Source organism: Perognathus longimembris, chromosome 14 (assembly GCF_023159225.1).
Source record: "Perognathus longimembris pacificus isolate PPM17 chromosome 14, ASM2315922v1, whole genome shotgun sequence".
NCBI lineage: Eukaryota > Metazoa > Chordata > Mammalia > Rodentia > Heteromyidae > Perognathus > Perognathus longimembris.
Window position 1 is genome coordinate 37,465,451 of NC_063174.1, and position 18,291 is coordinate 37,483,741.

General features: G+C 48.4%; 1 protein-coding gene across 1 annotated transcript; it reads right to left on the reverse strand.

Moving 5' to 3' along the window:
- Positions 1 to 5,519: 5,519 nt before the first annotated feature.
- Positions 5,520 to 7,643, reverse strand: Ccdc177 (coiled-coil domain containing 177). The gene has a single exon (XM_048361777.1). It carries the CDS (start codon positions 7,641 to 7,643, stop codon positions 5,520 to 5,522), a length of 2,124 nt encoding a protein of 707 aa, XP_048217734.1.
- Positions 7,644 to 18,291: the final 10,648 nt, after the last annotated feature.

Sequence of the window (18,291 nt, forward strand, 5' to 3'; positions counted from 1 at the left end):
AATCCAATAGGGAAACAGACATCTGCTCATGACATTTCAGTGCAAGTGATTTCCTGAGGAGATTCCATTTTATCAGTAGAACCTGTCATGTTGTAGGTGCCCAATGGAAATGTGTTGAACAAATAGTGACCTTCTTGATATGTTCTATAAAGTTTTTCTCTGGTTATCATTCATTTGTCCACCATCCATACACCCCATCTTTTCCACCCAGGAGTTATGTGCTTACCATATGTGAGGTGCTAAATCATGGCCACAGTGGTAAGCAAGATTCAGCCCTCAGCCCTCATGTAGCCACCTGTTTCAATTAACTGTAGAGAGGATGAAGAGGTAGACTTTACAGAATAGCCTGAACACTGACTATATTCTCTTTGCTAAGACTAGGATATGGTTTGTATCCCCAAATGTTCATGTGCTAAAAGTTTGGTTTCCAGGGTAATGGTGTTGAGATAGTGGAGTCTTTAATTAAGAGGGCAGGCCCCTAACAGAAGGTTATTAGGTCATGAGGTCTCCACACTTATGGATGGACAAACTCATCTTTCAGATTTTTTTTTTGATCGTGGGGCTTGAACTCTGGGCCTGGCTACTGTCCCTGAGCTGTTCAGTTCAAGGCCTAGTACTCTACCACTTGAGCCACAGTGCCACTCCTGGTTTTCTGGTGGTTAATTGGAGATAAGAGTCTCACAGGCTTTCCTGCCTGGGCTGGTTTCAAACTGTGATCCTCAGATTTCAGCCTTCTGACTAGCTAGGATTATAGGCTTGAACTACTGGTGCCCAGTTTACATGCATGGATTTTGAGAATTAAATGAGGTGGAACATGTAAAACCTGGTATTTGACCTGGTATTTGGCACCTAGTAAATGCCCAGTAAATCTCAGTGTTGTCGACTGTTATTCTGACAATTATGCTTGAGTGAGACAGGAGTTATACCCACTTTAAACTTACTGAAAGTGAGGATCAGAGTGACTAGGTAACTTGTTTTCTTCTTGTTGTCAGTTGTGGGACTTGAACTCTGGGCCTGGGCACTGTCCCTGATCTCTTCAGCTCAAGGTTAGCAGTCTACCACTTGAGCCACAATGTCATTTCCAGTTTTCTGGTGGTTAACTGGAGATAGAGTCTCACAGACTTTTCTGCTCCAGCTAGCTTTGAACTGTGATCCTCAGATCTCAGCCTCCTGAGTAGCTGACAGGCATGAGCCACCAACACCTGGCTTGGGTTGGGTTTTTATAGGAATGGGTTAGTTCCTTCAAGAGAAGGTTGGTAGTAGGTTTGGCCCCTCCCAAATCTCTCCCTTCCTAGCTTGCCATGTGACTCTCCCTGTTGTACATTGCCAGGTTATGTCATCCCCCTGGAAGTCCTCCCCAGAAGCCAAGAAGATGCTAGTGTCAGAACTGTAAGCTAAATGTATTTTCTTTTATTTCCAAATTACCAAGCCTCAGGTATTATACTAGAGCAACACAAAATGGACTAAACTGTTCTTGTTTTCACTATTCCACAGGCTTTCTCCCTTAGGCAAATCCAAGTTACTGCCCCCATTAGTCTGCCCATAGTTGATGTGCTTCCTAAAGGAAATTTCCATTTTCTAGTGCAAGTGAGGTGTAAATATTGGTTGCTGCCTGAGTAGGACATTGGACTAGCTCTACTGATTTTTATCTAAAGTGGTTGTGTCCAGCTCGTATCCTTGGTAACCAACCAACATTGCTTCTCTGCTTTTCATTCCCCCTCATCCTAGTTCATTTTCTCTTTCCTGAACAAAGGGATGTTTCCAAGGGTAAATGTGAAGGTCCATGACCATCATTCAAGGCTGCAGTTCCTTGGATGGTAAGGAAACTTGCAACATGGTGCTCAAAGATCAATTCCAGGCACTTGTTCGAATGCTGTTTAGGGACAGTTCTTCTCAGCAGAATACACGGCAAGAACATTCTCTACCCATCATCCTGGCCTCTCTCCAGTGTTTCTTTTCTTTTCTTTTTCTTTGTGTGCATGTCCTGGGGCCTGAACTCAGGGCCTGGGTGATGTCTCTGAGCTTCTTTTTGCTCTTTTTGCCAGAAGTGGTGCTGTGGCTCAAGAGGTAGAGTGCTAGCCGTGAGCAAAAAAGAAGCCAGGGACAGTGCTCAGGCCCTGAGTTCAAGCCCTAAGACTGGTAAAAAAAAAAAAAAGAAAGAATATGGCTAGATAGCACACATTTGTGATCCTAGCAGGAAGCTGGAGCAGAAGGTAGTGAGTTCAAGGGCAACCTGTTCTACATAGTGAGATCCTAACCTCAAGAACTAAACAAAGGCAGGTGCTGGCAGCTCACATCTGTAATCCTAGCTAATCAGGGAGGCTAAGATCTGAGGATTACAGTTTGGAGCCAGCCTGGGCAGAAAAGTACCTGTGAGCCTCTTATCTGCAATTAACCACTGAAAAACTAGAAGTGGTGCTGTGGCTCAAAGTGGCAGAGTGCTAGTCTTTAGCAAGCCCCATGACTGACCAAAAAAAAACAAGAACAAAAACAAAAAAAATCTAAACAAAATACATACACATATATATTTATATATACAATATGTATTAAGGGCCTAACAAAAAACAGAATATACAGGTAGGCCTATATGCTAGTGGATGTTCTGGAACCTAGAGGAATCATTCCTTACAGTCACTAGGTTTGGTTTCTGGTTTTGCTTTAATTATACCTAGCTATATGGATTGTGAATGTGTACATGTGTGGTTCTGGAGTTTGAATTCAAGTCTTTGCACTTGCTATGTGTTCTTATACTTGAGCCATTCTGCTGGCTTTTTTTTGACTACAGTTTTAAAGATAGGGTCTTCTTTTATTCTCTGGCCAGCTTGGACTGTGATCCTCCTATTTGTGCTTCCTCACCATTGCTGGGATGACAAGTACCTCATGGCCAGCCACTGGAGTCTCATAAACTTTTTTTCTTTGGACCTGAGCTGGCCTCTGATTGTTGTCTCCCAAGTAGCTAGGATTACTGGCTCAACCAATATGGTTATACTTGGCTTTATGGATTTTGAAAAAAAAGTGATTCACAAGTATTTGCATTTATACCTTTACATAATTACTCTTGGCACAAGTCTCTACAATTTGGTGATATTCGAATCTTGGCTTTTATCAAGTCACATATGACCCTATTATCTGCAATGTGCTTTTCAAGACTACTCCTATATAGTTCATGATGATACATGATAGTATGGCCACATAACCCTTCCTGTCTATGGTGAGTGCACCTGGTTCCAGAGTGACAGAACTTGGGAGTGTCACTTGCTTCTAATACATTTCCCAGTGTTTACATGAAAGGTCAGGCATCATGACCTCCATTCTATAGGTGGGGGAAGTAAGACATAGAAAGTTGATCTACCTAAGCCACTCAGTAAGTCACAAAACAAACTTGGAAAAAGGCCAGGAAGATCTCTAAAGTACCTTCCAGTGCCTTATCCCCCCCCAAAAAAAACAGATTGTCTCCTCAAGGAATATACATACTTAAAAGTAGTTCTGAGGGCGGAGCTTTCTATAAAGGCTTCAAAAGGAACTCAGAAAGCACAGAATCACATTAACTCTTTAGTTAAATGCTCCTGACTCACAGACAATACCAACTGATACAGCTCACTGACAACCAGATTGAAAAATTCACCCATTCAAAAAATAAGCCTTTGTTCACAGCTCCTTTCCTGGTTTCACATCATCTGAAGTGTAACATCTAAATACTGTTTCCTTTACACATCACTCCTCTTACATTTGTTAGTAACAGGGTGGGGGTTGACAAAGGGATGTGTGTATTCACATATACACACACACACACACGCGCGCACAAATAACCAGCCATGTTAGGGACAATTCTGCCCAGTGGAACACACAGGAAATATGTATAATGTAGTAGTTCTCTACCTTGATTTATTTTTCCTTCTTTTTGGTAAATTAAAAATATCCTGACCTTGATTTAATGTGAAAAGTGATGTTTTACTTCTTCCCTTCTCTGATGAAGGCATAGTCATTTCGTGGATATGGTTTGGCCAACTTCTCTTCAAAGAAGACAAGCCCTCTAAAGGTTAAAATTACCTGGTCATAGCTGAGCCTTTTGGGACAGGGAGTAGCTTGGTATTACAAGTGCTTCCCTCCAGAGCTAAATGATCATCTGTCTGCGGTGCACTGTATGTCCAATGCCAGGAATCCATATTCCTAGAAACACTGCCTCTCAACTCCAGGTCAAGAAAGGCACAAAGAAGACCAAAAAGTAATACTGAAGAGGTGCTTTGGATCCAGGAGACCTTGAGGTACCAGAAAAGGAGTTCTAATGGCCCCATCTGGCAGATGGGAAAGTTGAGGCACCAAGAAACCACTTACACACTTTGTTACAGATGAGATGGTATGGGAATTAAGGGGAAAGACCATTTTTCTTGGGAAGGGAAGGGAGATACCCTACCAACAACAGCAAGCACAATTCTCAACAGAGACAATTCCAGCCCTGTCACCCACCACAGGCAAGCAACCAAGGATCACTTAATCAGCCTCAGAGTGTGGAATGGATTCCTTCACAGAGGGAATCCTATACACCAAACTCTCTGGGGCCCACCCTCTGGACTGCATTCAGGGCTGGAGCTTGAGGCAAGAATGGCCTAGGCAGGCACATAAGGTAGCTCTTCACTGTCTGCAGGAGCCAGCCCCACACTGGAGGGTGGGCATGAGATACTGCCTCCCCTGAAATGAATCACCCTGCAAGGACCCTCCATGGGGTGGAACACTGCTGCCTAAAGAAACCACCATCTCCAAAGTCTGTGGCTTCCATTAAAGCTAAACAGCATCACCAAACCAATCCATTTCCTGTGCCACATGGAATAGGAGAGAGAGAGAGAGAGAGAGAGAGAGAGAGAGAGAGAGAGAGAGAGAGAGAGAGAGAGAGATTATCTGCAGATGATTGTCTACAGGGGCTTCAATTGGAAAACTATGGGAACAGAATAATTGGCTCAGATGTCCGATTGTTGGACAAGTATACAAAACCAGCAGCTTTTTTGATCACTTGTGCATGGCCTGACACTTTTCAGGAGCTGTGCTTTTCTGGGAGGCCTCAGACTTTGTGCAGTTTGTCCTATTTTGAAAGATGGGGGTGAGTCACATAGACGACCCCTCAGCTGCCACCACTAAAAGTTGTCTGACACCCAAATCAAAGATGGCTGGGGCTGCCGCTGCAAATGGGGCAGGGAGTTTTCACCTCTGCGCTTTCTCCTAGGGACCCTTTCCTCCCTCACAAACTCTATTTCAGCCCAAAAGACACATGGGGGGAGGGGGGAGGTCTGGCAAGGGTGGATGTTGGCAGATTGTGTCTCATCATCTCCAAATTAAGGTTGTTGTTTTTTTTCCTTAAAAAGGGGGGGGGGCAGATTGAAAAGTTCCACTCATTGCTTAGAAGCCTCTCTAGAGAGTCCATGGTGCTGCGCCTAAACTGGGGTCTCGCGCAGTTTGGTCCAAGTGATAGGGAGGGGCGGGCCAGCCAAGGCTGTGCGTCCAGTCTGGCCGTTCCACAGCTGGAATCATTTGCGATCCAGGCTAGCATGTAGCTGGGCCTCCCGCACCATGCGGTCAAAGGAGCGCGTGTTGGTCTCCTCGCGCACCTTTTCGCGCACGTGGAAGGAGGCGCGGGCGGTGGAGCGTGCGCTCTCCAGCGCGCTGCGCCGTTCCCGCGAGAGCTGCTCACTGCGCTCCAGCTTGCGCCCAATGGCCTGGAGCAGCTCCCGCCGCCGGCAGTCTTCATCCCTCTCCACTTTCTCCTTGTTGGCGCGCTGGGCTCGCTCTTTCTCCAGCCGGGTCTGGATCACCCGCCGAGCCTTCTGTTGCACGGCCTCTTCGGCCACCTGCGCCGCGTGCTGCAGTCGTCGCTCTCCGGCTCGGGCCAGCGCCTCGAGGTGCGCCTGATGCTCCCGCTCTTTGCGCTCGGCCGCCTCCTTGGCCCGTCGACCCTGCAGCTCCTCCCGCCGGGCCCTCTCTCGAAGCTCCCGTGTGCGCTGCTCGACCAACTGCTCGTAGTTCTCCTGCGCACGGCCCAAGCTGGCCTCCAGGGAGTTCCGCAGACCCTCTCGCTCCTGGTGCTGCTGCCGTACCCGGCCCCGCAGCAGCGCCTCGTGGCGCGCCCTCTCGGCTCGGCTCAGCTCGCGTTTCTCCCGCCGCACCTGGCCCTCCTGCCGCTGCTTGGCGCGGGCCGCGCGTTGAGCGCGCTCCCGGCGGACCTGCTCGGCCCTCTCGCGCCCTTCCTGCAGGCCCTCTTCTCGCTGCTTCAGGTTCTGTTCTTGATGCAGCTTGCGCAGTCGGTCCTCCCGGGCCGTGCGCTCGGCCCGCTCCCGCCGCAGCAAGCCCTGGCGCTCCGCTAGCTCCCTCCGTCTCTCCTCGCTGCGCTCGCACTGCTGCTGCCGCTGCTGTGCAGCTTCGCGCTCCTCGCGGCCCCGGCGACCGCGCCGCTCCTCCACCTGCGCGGCCCAGGCTCGACGGCCCAGCTCCAAGGCGCGCTGCTTCTCCCGCTCCTCGCGCTCCCGCCGCTGCTCGGCGCGCACGCGCTGCTGCTCCCACTGGCCGTGGGCCGCGGCGCGCTGCTCCAGCAACAGGCGCTCTTCCTGGTGCCGCGCCAGCATGAGCGCTGCGATCTTGCGGTCGCGCTCGGGCACCCCGCGTAGGCCACGCTCGGCGCGCACTTGGCGGACGATGCGCTCCACATGCCGAGCGGTCTGCGGGGAGTGGCTCAAGTCCCCGAGACTGAAGCTGCGGCCGGTGAGAGGTACCAGGGTCAGGGCGGAAGGGCGGCCCAGAGGGTTGGGTGCGGAGGACGCTGAGCCCGCGGGGCAGCTGTTCCTGGCTGAGGCTCGCGGAGGCCAGCGAAGCTCCCGAAGGCTCTCTCCACTGTAGGAGGAGGACGATGCTCCGGACTCGGAGCTGAGGGCACCATCCCGCCGGCGGGAAAGCGAGTCCAGAGAGTGACTCTTCCTGCCTGTCCGGGACCCCGCGGGCGGAGGTTGGGTGCGGCCGGAGGAAGGACTGGGAGAGGTCTTTCGGGCGGCACGCGGCGCCGGCGAGGCCGGGAGGCTGGCGCTGCTGCAGCTGCTGCTGCTCCCGCCACCCGCGCTCGGAGTGGAAGCCGAGGCGGAGGCGGCGGCGGCCGCGGCGGAGGCGGCGGGGCCCAACGGCGTGAAGAGGCGTCGCTTCTCCTCGCGCACGATGCGCTCGCGCTCCGCTCGGCACTGTTGTAACTTGGCGCGCCGCTCCGCCTCGTACGCCTCGTACAGCCCGGTGGCCACCCGCATGGAGCGCCCGGGGGCCTCGCGCACTAGGTCGGCCAGCGCCCGCGGCAGCAGCTCCACTGGCTTGACGGCACAGCGGGCACAGGCCTCCAGCGAGCGGGGACTGGTGAGCACGTAGCGGCTGCCCTCTGCCTCGGGACAGTCGAAGTTGAAGAGGTCGAGGTGCAGCAGCGGGGACTGCTCCCGCCGCCCGCCGTCTGCAGCGCACGGGACGTCAGCCTTGCGGGGCGCCGCCGAGGCCGAGGCCGAGGAGGCCTCAGGCTGCTGGGCGCCTTGGGCATCGGGAGGGACCGACGCAGTGGCCCCATCCCCTTCCGAGCCACCCGGCTCGGCTCCCTCTTTCTCCTCTTCAGGCACCGGATCCACCATAGTGGAGCCTCTTCCCTTGGCGTCTCTGCGGATGACAAGGAGGGACATAGAGGAATCCATCTGAGTGCTCTTCCCCCCTCTTCAGCCATACTCACCCTTCCCCAACTTAATCCTCTTTCGGATTAGGTTCGGAGGCCTGATGGGACGTAAATCCTAAAACCGAAGTCCCCTCCCCCCCCACCACCACCCGGGCTGGGCGCTGGATGGAGGGGATGCTGAGGCTTGGAGAGCAGCCTCCATTTCCCCCAGTACTGGGATGCGGGCTTTGGGGCGAGGCTCCCAGGGCGAATGGCCCGCCCGATGCACTCCCTGTTCCTATTGAAAAGATCTAGGTGCAACCAGCAGCCAGGGAGGCAGGCGCTGGAGGATTCCCGGGAGGATTAGCGTATTTGTTTGCGGCTTAGGCCGGCTCCGAGGATGCAGTTGTGCGGGGGGGGGGGGGGGGGATGGAGGGAGGGAGGCCTGTTCGCCTTAAAGGGCATTGCAGTGAGGACCCCATTTTGCCTCGGAAGAAGTTTATGGTTGATTTTCCACTGCCAAAAGGGTCCGGGTGCGGGGCCCACGGGAGATGTAAAGGCCGCGAGAAGTCCCCAAAGGCCCTTCTGGGAGGGGTGATGGATTCTTGCTCCTGCCTCTCGGGCAGGGCTTACTAGGATCTCTGCCCGCCTCCTCCACATACACTCCCCCCCCCCCCTTCCTGCACCGGGTGTTTGCGGGGGTTGCAGAGGGCGCCTAGATCTTCCTAGATGCACCCGATCTCCTTCAAATCTGATTTGCTAAATCTACCATCCTACCCAGTGAAGGCTCGGACACCTGCCCCCAGATGCTCACCGGTTCCCCCACCGCATCTCATGGGAAGGCGGGGTGGGGGGGGCGCTCCTAGAGCTCATCTAGCCGGGCCTCGCCAGTGCCCGCAGCTGCTAGGTCTCCAAGTGGGTTCACTTACCCCAGGTCCAGAGCTTCGGCCCAGCGCCCAGGGCTTTTGTTCGCTGCTCTCGCCCGCGCCTCTTCAGTCCTTGCGCCGGCGGGGTCGGGTTACTGCCGGCTGCTGCAACCAGGAATGGAGCCCCAGCTGCCGCCGCCAGCATCTCTCCATGGGGTCTGCGAGCAGGGTGCACACACCCCAGACGCTACCCACAGGAGGGAGGGGGAGTGCGACACAGTCTCCCTAAAATAAACGCAGCTTTGCTCCCTTTGAACGCACTGGTTCTTAAAAAAGGAAGCCCGCTTCCATCCCGGTTGCATCCATCTCCACCTCTACGGTGAAGGTACCGCAGGTCTTTTGCTGCCCCTGGCGCCTCCTGGTGGACACTGGGGTGTGTTGGTCTGTTTGCATTCTGTATTTCTTCATCTCCCTCTAAACAGTATCTACATGTAATATTGGTGTATATGTGTAATATGGAGGTATGTGCACATATACCTCCATAGCCTACATACAGATGTGGATATATATAATCAATTAAAGGTCTTTCAGCTCCTTAACCAGGTGGAATGAAGGAATTACTCAAGCATATTTCTCTAGGGTGCCCCCTGAGAAGCAAACAGATTTGATAGCAAATAATTGGGTAGAAATATGGCAACTGGTTTACACTGTGCTTTTATTTTTAAAGAAGCTATGAATGCTCATACAGGCTTGAGGCAGGCAGAATATTGCTGACTAGTTAATGTAACATCTTATGAGTTGCTAGTTTGAGATAATAAAACTAAAGCCAGTTAGTGCCATTTGATGAATATTGTCTTGAGACACTTCCTCCATCCTCCCCTCCCATTTTGAGTGGTAGAGGCGATAGGAGATGGATGGAAGAAATTCTCCAAGGAGAGGAGATGGGTAATGCACTTAAAAAGCATGGTGAGTTATGTTGTTAAATTACTTGACACTGTCAGGAAGCTGTGAGGAGAAAATGAATTTTAAGCAAGAAACGGGGCATGACTTTATTTATATTTTAGAAGCATGACTATAGGAACAATAGGCTAGGAACCAAGAGGAAGCAGAAAGCTCATTTAGAAGCCAGGTACCAGTGACACACCTATAATCCCAGCTACTCAAGAAACAGATCTGAGGGTCACAACTTTGTTTTTTTTTTTTTTTTTTTTTTTTTTTTTTGGCCAGTCCTGGGCCTTGGACTCAGGGCCTGAGCACTGTCCCTGGCTTCTTCCCGCTCAAGGCTAGCACTCTGCCACTTGAGCCACAGCGCCGCTTCTGGCCGTTTTCTGTATATGTGGTGCTGGGGAATCGAACCTAGGGCCTTGTGTATCCAAGGCAGGCACTCTTGCCACTAGGCTATATCCCCAGCCCCCAAGAGGGTCACAACTTTGAAGAAAAGAGAAGCTGAGAAATCTGTGAGACTTTTTTTTGCAAGTTCCGGGGCTCGAACTCAGGGCCTGAGCACTGTTCCTGGCTTCTTTTTGCTCAAGGCTAGCATTATGCCAACTTGAGCCACAGTGCCACTTCTGGCCTTTTCTACGTATATGGTGCTGAGGAATCGAACCTAGGGCTTCATGTATAGGAGGCAAGCACTGGCCACTAGGCCATATTCCCAACTCTGTGAGACTTTTATCTCCAGTTAGCCAGCAAAAACCCAGAAGTGGAGCTTTGACTTAAGTGGTAGTGTTCCAGTCTTGAGCTAAAAAGCTGAGCAAGAGTGCAAGGAAAGCCCTGAGTTCAAGCCCCAGTATTGGGACCAACAACAACTAAAAACTTAGAAAACCACTGCAGTTAACAAAGGCAGCATTGATTGGGACCAGATGAGGGCAGAGAGCATTGGGACCAGTTAGGAGCTATAGTAGAAATAAAGGGATTTTGGAGGAGGGGTATGGGATTTGGAAATAGAAAAAAAAAGAAGCAATACTTCTAGATATCTTGGCTCTGGGGTGTGAGGAAGGGTCAAGGACAACTGTGTGTACCCCACACATATCTAGGGGGAAGGATTGATTTGTGTGAGGCACCAGGGGTGGACATGTTACTTGTGGGGTTTTTTTGTTGTTGTTGTTGTTGTTTTTTTTTGGCCAGTCCTGGGCCTTGGACTCAGGGCCTGAGCACTGTCCCTGGCTTCTTCCCGCTCAAGGCTAGCACTCTGCCACTTGAGCCACAGCGCCGCTTCTGGCCGTTTTCTGTATATGTGGTGCTGGGGAATCGAACCTAGGGCCTTGTGTATCCGAGGCAGGCACTCTTGCCACTAGGCTATATCCCCATCCCTGTGGGTTTTTTTTTAAATATGTCACTTGATTGTGGGATAGGGCTGCGTGACAGGTTTTTGGGTAAGTTGTGTCAGTTCTGGACTACAGCTAGGGCATTATCATCACCATATGTAGGGTTCCTAAAACTAACAGTGAGTGTGAAATCACCCAGGGAGGAAAAACAGAATGGTTAAAAAAAAAAAAGGTTGCAGGACATTGATGGGGCAGCTGAAGGTAAGGGGTTTTTGGACGATGCCAATAAGGAGAGAGAGGAAAGTGTGGCCTTGTATAAGCAAAGCACTTCAGGAGAACATGCTCTGTCAAATGATCATATATCCACCTAACAGAAGGATGCGCTTCAGAGTTCAAATCCTAGCTTGTTTGTATCCTCGCTGTATGATCTGAGGTTTTTAACCTCCCTGAATTGCGATTTGTTCATTATAAAACTGATACAGTACATGTCTGTGAAAAGAGAGTTGCTGAGAATTAAGAGAGTTGAAATATGTCCAACACATAGTACATTGTACCATGTATCTAGCACTGTCACGTAAAGGGGTTATTAACCAAATTTCGGTGATATGAAGAGCAAGTCCATGCTTTCTTCTGATTGGATTCCTTTCTACTTACAGATCATGTGTTTCTAATTGGGAGTTCAGTTCCTCTGTTCCACTTGAAAACATTGCCTTCTGTTTTTTCCATTTGCCCATGGGAATCAAACGGTTTCCCTCATACTCAGCTCTTTCATAGAACTAAATAGGAACAAGGATTGTTTTCTCTACAGAAGGCAAATGTGATGGGAGCACAATGTTCATTCTATACTGCTACCTCCAGGTGGCGCCACACCTTGCTCACCTCTGGGTAGTTCTAGTGTCAGGCCTGAAACAACAAGCCAAAATGTTAAATCGTGGATCTCAGTAATGGAACTCTTAAGGAAGTTGTTCCTCCTTCCAGGCAAAGTGACTTGCAGTCACAATTCCCTAAGGAGATGAGGGTGTCCAGCTGATGTTTCTGTAAGGTGCCACTTTCCATTGCCCCATGCTGTTTTGCCACCCTAATTCTTCCTTTGTAAAAACTCAGCTCCTCGGTGAGCCTTCCTTGCTTGGCTTTTCAATTTATGCTGTATACCTCTCCGTTGTGCACAGCACTTGAGTAGAACTGCAATATGTAGATTTTACTTAATTTATTGTGTGTGTGTGTATGTGTGTGTGTGTGTGCATGTGTGCACGTGCATGCATATATGTATGTGTGCTGGTCCTAGGTCTTGAACTCAGGATTTGGACACTGTCCCTGAGCTTTTTTTTTGCTCAAGAATAGTGCTCTACCACTTGAGGCACAGCTCTACTTCTGGCTTTTTGGTGGTTAATTGGAGGCAGCATTCTCATGGAGTATCCTGACCCAGCTGGCTTTGAACTGCAATCTCAGATCTCAGCCTCCTGAGTAGCTAGGATTGCAGGTGTGAGCCACTGGCACCTGGCTTACGTTTTAAATGTTTCATTTCATTATAGGGGACATAAAAATAACATACAAATATAATGAGCCAGTAACCTTCCACAGTATCAGTCTAGCTAAACTATAATTTTTTTTTTTTACTTATTATCTGTTCACTTGGTAGATAGTGGCCTCTTATAAGGAGAGGAAACATGTTTTATGACATTTTGTCTGTAACTCTTGTATAGGACATAGGTAAAGATTTGAGGGGAAAAAATGGAAGTATATTGATCCCATTTCTCCATTTATGCTTTTCTCCCTCTTCTTTTTTCCCATGTCTGTTTTAGTCTTCAAGAAGAGAGCAGTTGTGGGGGCTAAGCCACACTAAGGAACAAGGGAAGCTTACAATGATGCTGTCCTCCACCAAAGCTCAGTGTGTTAGAAATAATAGTGTGGCCCTTGGAAGTGGTGCTGTGGCTCAAAGTGGTAGAGTGCTAGCCTTGAGCAAAAGAGCTCAGAGACAGTGCCCAGGTTCTGAGTTCCAGCCCCACAACCGACAAAAGAAAAAAAGATGTAGTGTGACCCCACAAACAGATCTTCCCTCCTTTCCCCACCCATATCTCCCTTTATCTCTCCCTTCCCCTCTCTCCCCATTCCTCTTCCCTTCTTCTGAAGTGATTTAACAAATCTGAGTCTTAGTTGTATTGTCTGTCAATATAGGGCTATTTGCTTTGCAGAGTGGTGGTAAGAATCATAAAAATACCAGTTGCTTGTTACACAGTAGGGCCACTAGTTTCCTGTCCTGTGGGTTTTATGTTGATTTCAGAGAATTTAGTTCATCCCAGGGGGGAAGGTTACAGCTGGGACAACGCTGTGGGTCTTTGGGAAACATCAGCTTCCTCTGACCAGGAAGAATTAGATGTCACCCTTCCCCAATCCACACTGTCTGTATATGATGAGAGGCCATACTGAAGTGTGAATGGGACAAAGTTCCCCTGTCCTGTCCTGTGCTTCCCAATCTACTTATCCAATCTTCTAGTCACCTGTCCCTTCATCCCCGGCTCCATGTGTTTGAAGGCCTTCCGAGTAGACACCAAAACAATTTTTTTGGTTATGCTTCTAGAGACAGTGCAATCCCCTGCTCTCTTCCCTGCTCTGTACTGGGGTTTGAATTCATTGCCTCCTACTTGTTAGGCTGGCACTCTACTAGTGAGCCAGGCCTCCAGCCATTTTTGCTGGTTATTTTTGTAGAATAGTATCTTGCTTCTTGCCTAGGGTTGTGCCTGGACTTGGATAGGCTTGTTACTCTTTTTGGGTTTGCCCTTCCACATCCAGTTTTCCTCTGTTGAGAGGTAATCTATCAGACTTGACACCATAACCCTCCCAAATTTAGTCTTCCACATTGCTTGGGGTGACAGACATGTATCACTGTGCCCAGCTTTGGATGAGAGGGGTCTTATGAGCTTTTCTGCCTGGGGCTGAGTTGGAAATACCATCCTCTGTATCTCAGCTTCCCAAGTAGCTAGGGTTACAGGTGTGAACCACCTGTAACAGGCTACAACCCCCTCCCCCCACTTTTTATTTTTTGGCCAGTCGTGGGGCTTGAACTTGGCCTGGGCACTCTCTGAGCTCTTCAGCTCAAGGCTACCATAGCACTCTGTCACTTGGGCCACAGTTCCACTTCTGGTTTTCTGGTGGTTATTTGGAGATAAAAGTCTCACCGGCTTTCCTGCCCGGACTAGCTTTGAACCACGATCCTCAGTTTCTCAGCCTCCCAAGTAGCTAGGATTACAAGCATGAGCCACTGGCTCCTGGCATTCCCACTTAAAACAAAACAAAAACAAAAAACCTTGATATAGTTCAGCATGTCTTGCCCTTTACACTTAATAAATATTCTGAACATTTCCTATCATTCCCATCCACTTTAACATCTGCATAGCGCTCCTTGTCAGGGACAGATAGAAATTTAGCTAAGGATTTTTAATGATGTTTGATGCATACCAATGATCTCTTTAGCAGAATCAAGTTCTGATTTACGCTACTCCTCTGTAACTCAGCTAAATCAGAAGTGAAACCTAGTGCAGCTCAAAGCTATGTTTATCTCTGCAGAGATGTTCAAAGACTACGTAACATTCTGCCCTGGAAAGGGGACCAGTTGCTAGAAAACATTCCCTAAAATCTTCTAGAAATGATCTGACTGAACATGTTCAGATAGATGTATCCTCCACAGCAGGTTCTTGTGAGTGTGTGAGGTGTGGGGCAAGGCAGAATGGAGGGAGCCATGGCTGGATGGCTTACATGCTTGCTCTAAGGATGGTCATGTTCTCATACATTACCATGGTGCTGGGCAGGCACCAGGCTGATACCTTAAGATAGCAAAGAGATCACTGCATGCATGTAGCTGGCTAGGTATGTCAGTCCTGACCTTTGCCGAGCCCTGGGTATCTCTTCCAAGGTGCTTTTTGTAAATCTTTCAGGTGTGGCATAGAGAGGGAGATGCTCCTTGCCAAAGTGATGAGGAGAGGCATAGACTCACAAGAGACTTCCTGTGTTCTGAGGATGTCTGGATCCGTCAGGGACTCCTCCCCACCTGCAGACTGCAGTTTCGTGTCACTCTGGAGTTAGGTAGATTGTTTAGAGTATATATAACATAGGTTTTCTTTACAAATTAAGCTCATCCATAGTGCACTTGAAAAATATAAGCCAGGCACTGGTGCCTCATGCCTGTAATCCTAGCTACTCAGAAGAGTGAGAGCTGGAGATCAAGATCTAAAGCCAATCCAGCCTGAAACAGTCCATAAGATGTTATCTCCAGTTAACCAGCAAAAAACGCTAGACTGGAGATTTGGCTCAAATTGTAGGAAGCTATGACAAAAGAACCAAGCAAGAGTGTGAGGCCTTGAGTTTAAGCTCTGGAACAGGCATGTACACAGACATGCACACGCCTGTGCGCACATACACATGTACACATGAAATGCATTTATAAAGCTTTGTTTCAGATGAAACTTCTGTAAAGGAGACCTCAAAACAGGCACTCCTGTGCTTTCTTAACAGGGTTCTGGGAACTGGCACAGCATATTTATTTTCCATAGTCCTCTTTCTACTGTACACTCAGAGTTAGAAAACACACTAGAAAACCATTGCTTTCTTTCTACATAAAATGGAGATGTGGTGCTATGACTTCTTATTAGTAACTGTAAAATCCCCAAAGTCCTAAGAACAGAAAGTTACTCTTCCAGACAAGTGTGTGAGACCCGGGGTTCAGTCCCCAATACCACAAACAAAACAAACAAACAAAAAATCCAAGACAAAAGTACAAAAAGTGTACTCATGGGATGTTTATGCCCAATAGGAAGGAGTGAGTTGGCAAGCCGTCAGCTTTCCTTGCCATAGGAAAGAAGTACTCAGAAGCTTCATTAGTGGCCATTTCCACCCAGTGATGCCAATTTCTGAGAGAGATGCCTCTGGGAGGTGGGTTTAAGAACTTGGGATGAACATGAGATTCCATCTCACTCCAGTTAGATTGGCCAGTGTTGTGAATTCTAACAACACATGATGGTGGGGATGTGGGGACAAAGAACCCCATTGTACCATTAGTGGGAATGTAAACTTGTACAACCTCTCTGTACAGCAGTCTGGAGGTTCCTCAAAAAACTAAACATAGATCTTTCCTATGACTCAGCCATCTCACTCCTGGGCATTAGCTATCCAGAACATCACAAGCCAGGATATAGTAAAGACACTTGCACATCCATTGCCGCACTAGTCACGATAGCCAAGTTATGGAACTGGCCCAGATGTTCTACAGTAGGGATAAAAAATGTGGGACCTATTCACAATGGAATTTTACATACCTGTTAGAATAATATTATATCATTTGCAGGGAAATGGATGGACCTAGAACAAATCATGTTAAGTGGGGTAAGTCAAGCTCAGGAATTCAAACAACTCATGCTTTCTCTCATGTGTGGAAGCTAGATCTAAAATACAATGGAGCATGATAAATTATACAAGGCTGTAGTCATTCACACACAGTGAGACCAAAGGAGGATACTTTTAGGGGAGGAACACAAAGGCCCCAATGCCTCTGTGCTTCTGATCACATAATATTTATCAAAATGAGCTTTAAGAAGTGGAAATGAGGTTTTTTGTCTTGTTTGTTTATCTGTTGTTGGGAAGGTAAGGAAGGCACAGAAGTGGAAAGACAAACATTGAGCAAATACAGTAGTGGTACACACTAGACACTATATTGAAAATGAACTATACAACTTGTGGGTGGGGATGGGAGAGAAGAACTGGAAGAGATTGAAGGGGTGACATTGTCCAAAAAGAAATGTGTTCTTTACTGGACTTCTGTAATTGTATGCCCTATGAACATCAGCTTTATAATAACAATAAATACTAAAAAAGAAACAACCCAGGAGGGGCCAGGCACCAGTGGCTTATGCCTGTAATCTTAACTATTTAGAAGGCTGAGGTCCACAGGGTTGTGTTTCTCAATTAACTATGCAGAAAGACTGTGAGACTCCATCTGCAAATAACCAGCAAAAAGACTACCTGGAGGTGTGGCTTAGGTGATAGAGCACCATCTGAGCAAGTAAGCTAAGCAAGGATGAGGTCCTGAGTTCAAACCTTGGTGTTTTTTAAAAAGAGAGAGAGAGAGCTCAGGTGTTTTAAAGAATTTGCAAAAGCAATCAGAAACAATAGCCTTTCACCTGCTTCTGCTCTTGAGCCCAGTGAAAAAGCCAGTTCTAACAAAAGCTGGGAAAGGGTTAGTTGGGGTCAGAGAGCTTTGGCGCTGAGGGGTTCTGGAGGGAACTGGACATCTAGAAGCTTGGAGCAGAGGACCATGCCTCAGGCTGGTTCTAGGAGTGTGTGGTGGGAGAAGGGATTCTAGGAGCCTTTCACAAAGAGAACCCTCAGGATTTCTATAAGGGTCTCAGGCCCATGGGGGACAAGTGTGAGCAGCTTACTGATGGAGGCTTCTGAGGCCCAAATGACCTAAAGGAACTTGGGTCCCTGAGTTTTATGGGGTTCAGGGCTCATTGGATTGTTAATTATATAGATTTTCTTTGCAAAATTGCTGTGACCTTTGTCAAATGACTTCCTGTGTTTTGCTTTTTTTCCATTCTGGGGATGGAGCTCAGGACCCTGTAGGCAAATGCTCTGCCACTGAGCCACATCCCCAGCCAAATTATTCTTGTTTTTGAGCATTCATGTCATCAATAATCACAAAAGCTGTGTCCTTTTCTTAGGCATTTATAGAGCAATAGTAGTGTCTTGGTTACTATGATCACAAAATATTTAAATGCCCAATAAATTAGATAAGATATATTCGTGGACACTCCCTAACACCAAAAGACAGAAAAAAATGCACTCATAGACACTCCCTAACACCAAAAGATACCAAGGTACATTTGTAGGCAACCTCCTTAACTCCAAATTCCACAATATACTGCTAGAATTGAGGACAATTTCTGCCTGAGGGTAAGTATCAAAGTTGAATGTTGAGTATGTAAATCACATCTGTCAGCTCTTTAGGCTGTGCAGCCTTCCGTGTTGGTGGAAGGGCTTGAACTGGAGCGAGTGTGTGCAGGCCTTCCTTTCTTGTCTTCATTCCTCTTCCCTCCATTTGCAGCCCTCCCCAGCAGCATGGAGATCAAAGTCACTCCTTGGGCCATACAAAGCCTCTGCTGCAAAAGCTACCTAAATGCTGCAGCTCTTGCTGGCTGGGGCTGGGAATGGTGCCAGACCAAAGACTGGGCAAGGGAAACTTTCCCAATGCTGGCATAAGCCTCTGAAACAGATGTTGCTGTGGATTGACAACATTCAGAGAGCTGGGTGGGCATTAGGCATGGACTCCAGGATTAGAAGACTCCAGAAGTTGTTGAACAAAGACTTTTAGACACTGCACCAATGGAGGTACTGAAGAAGGGTCAGCTGTCAAGGATTCCCAGGGGAATTGCTTTGTTCCTTCCCAGGAGTCCCAGTGAGTCCGTTGAAATACAAAAGAAAGGGCTCACAACAAGGAGATTGTACAATC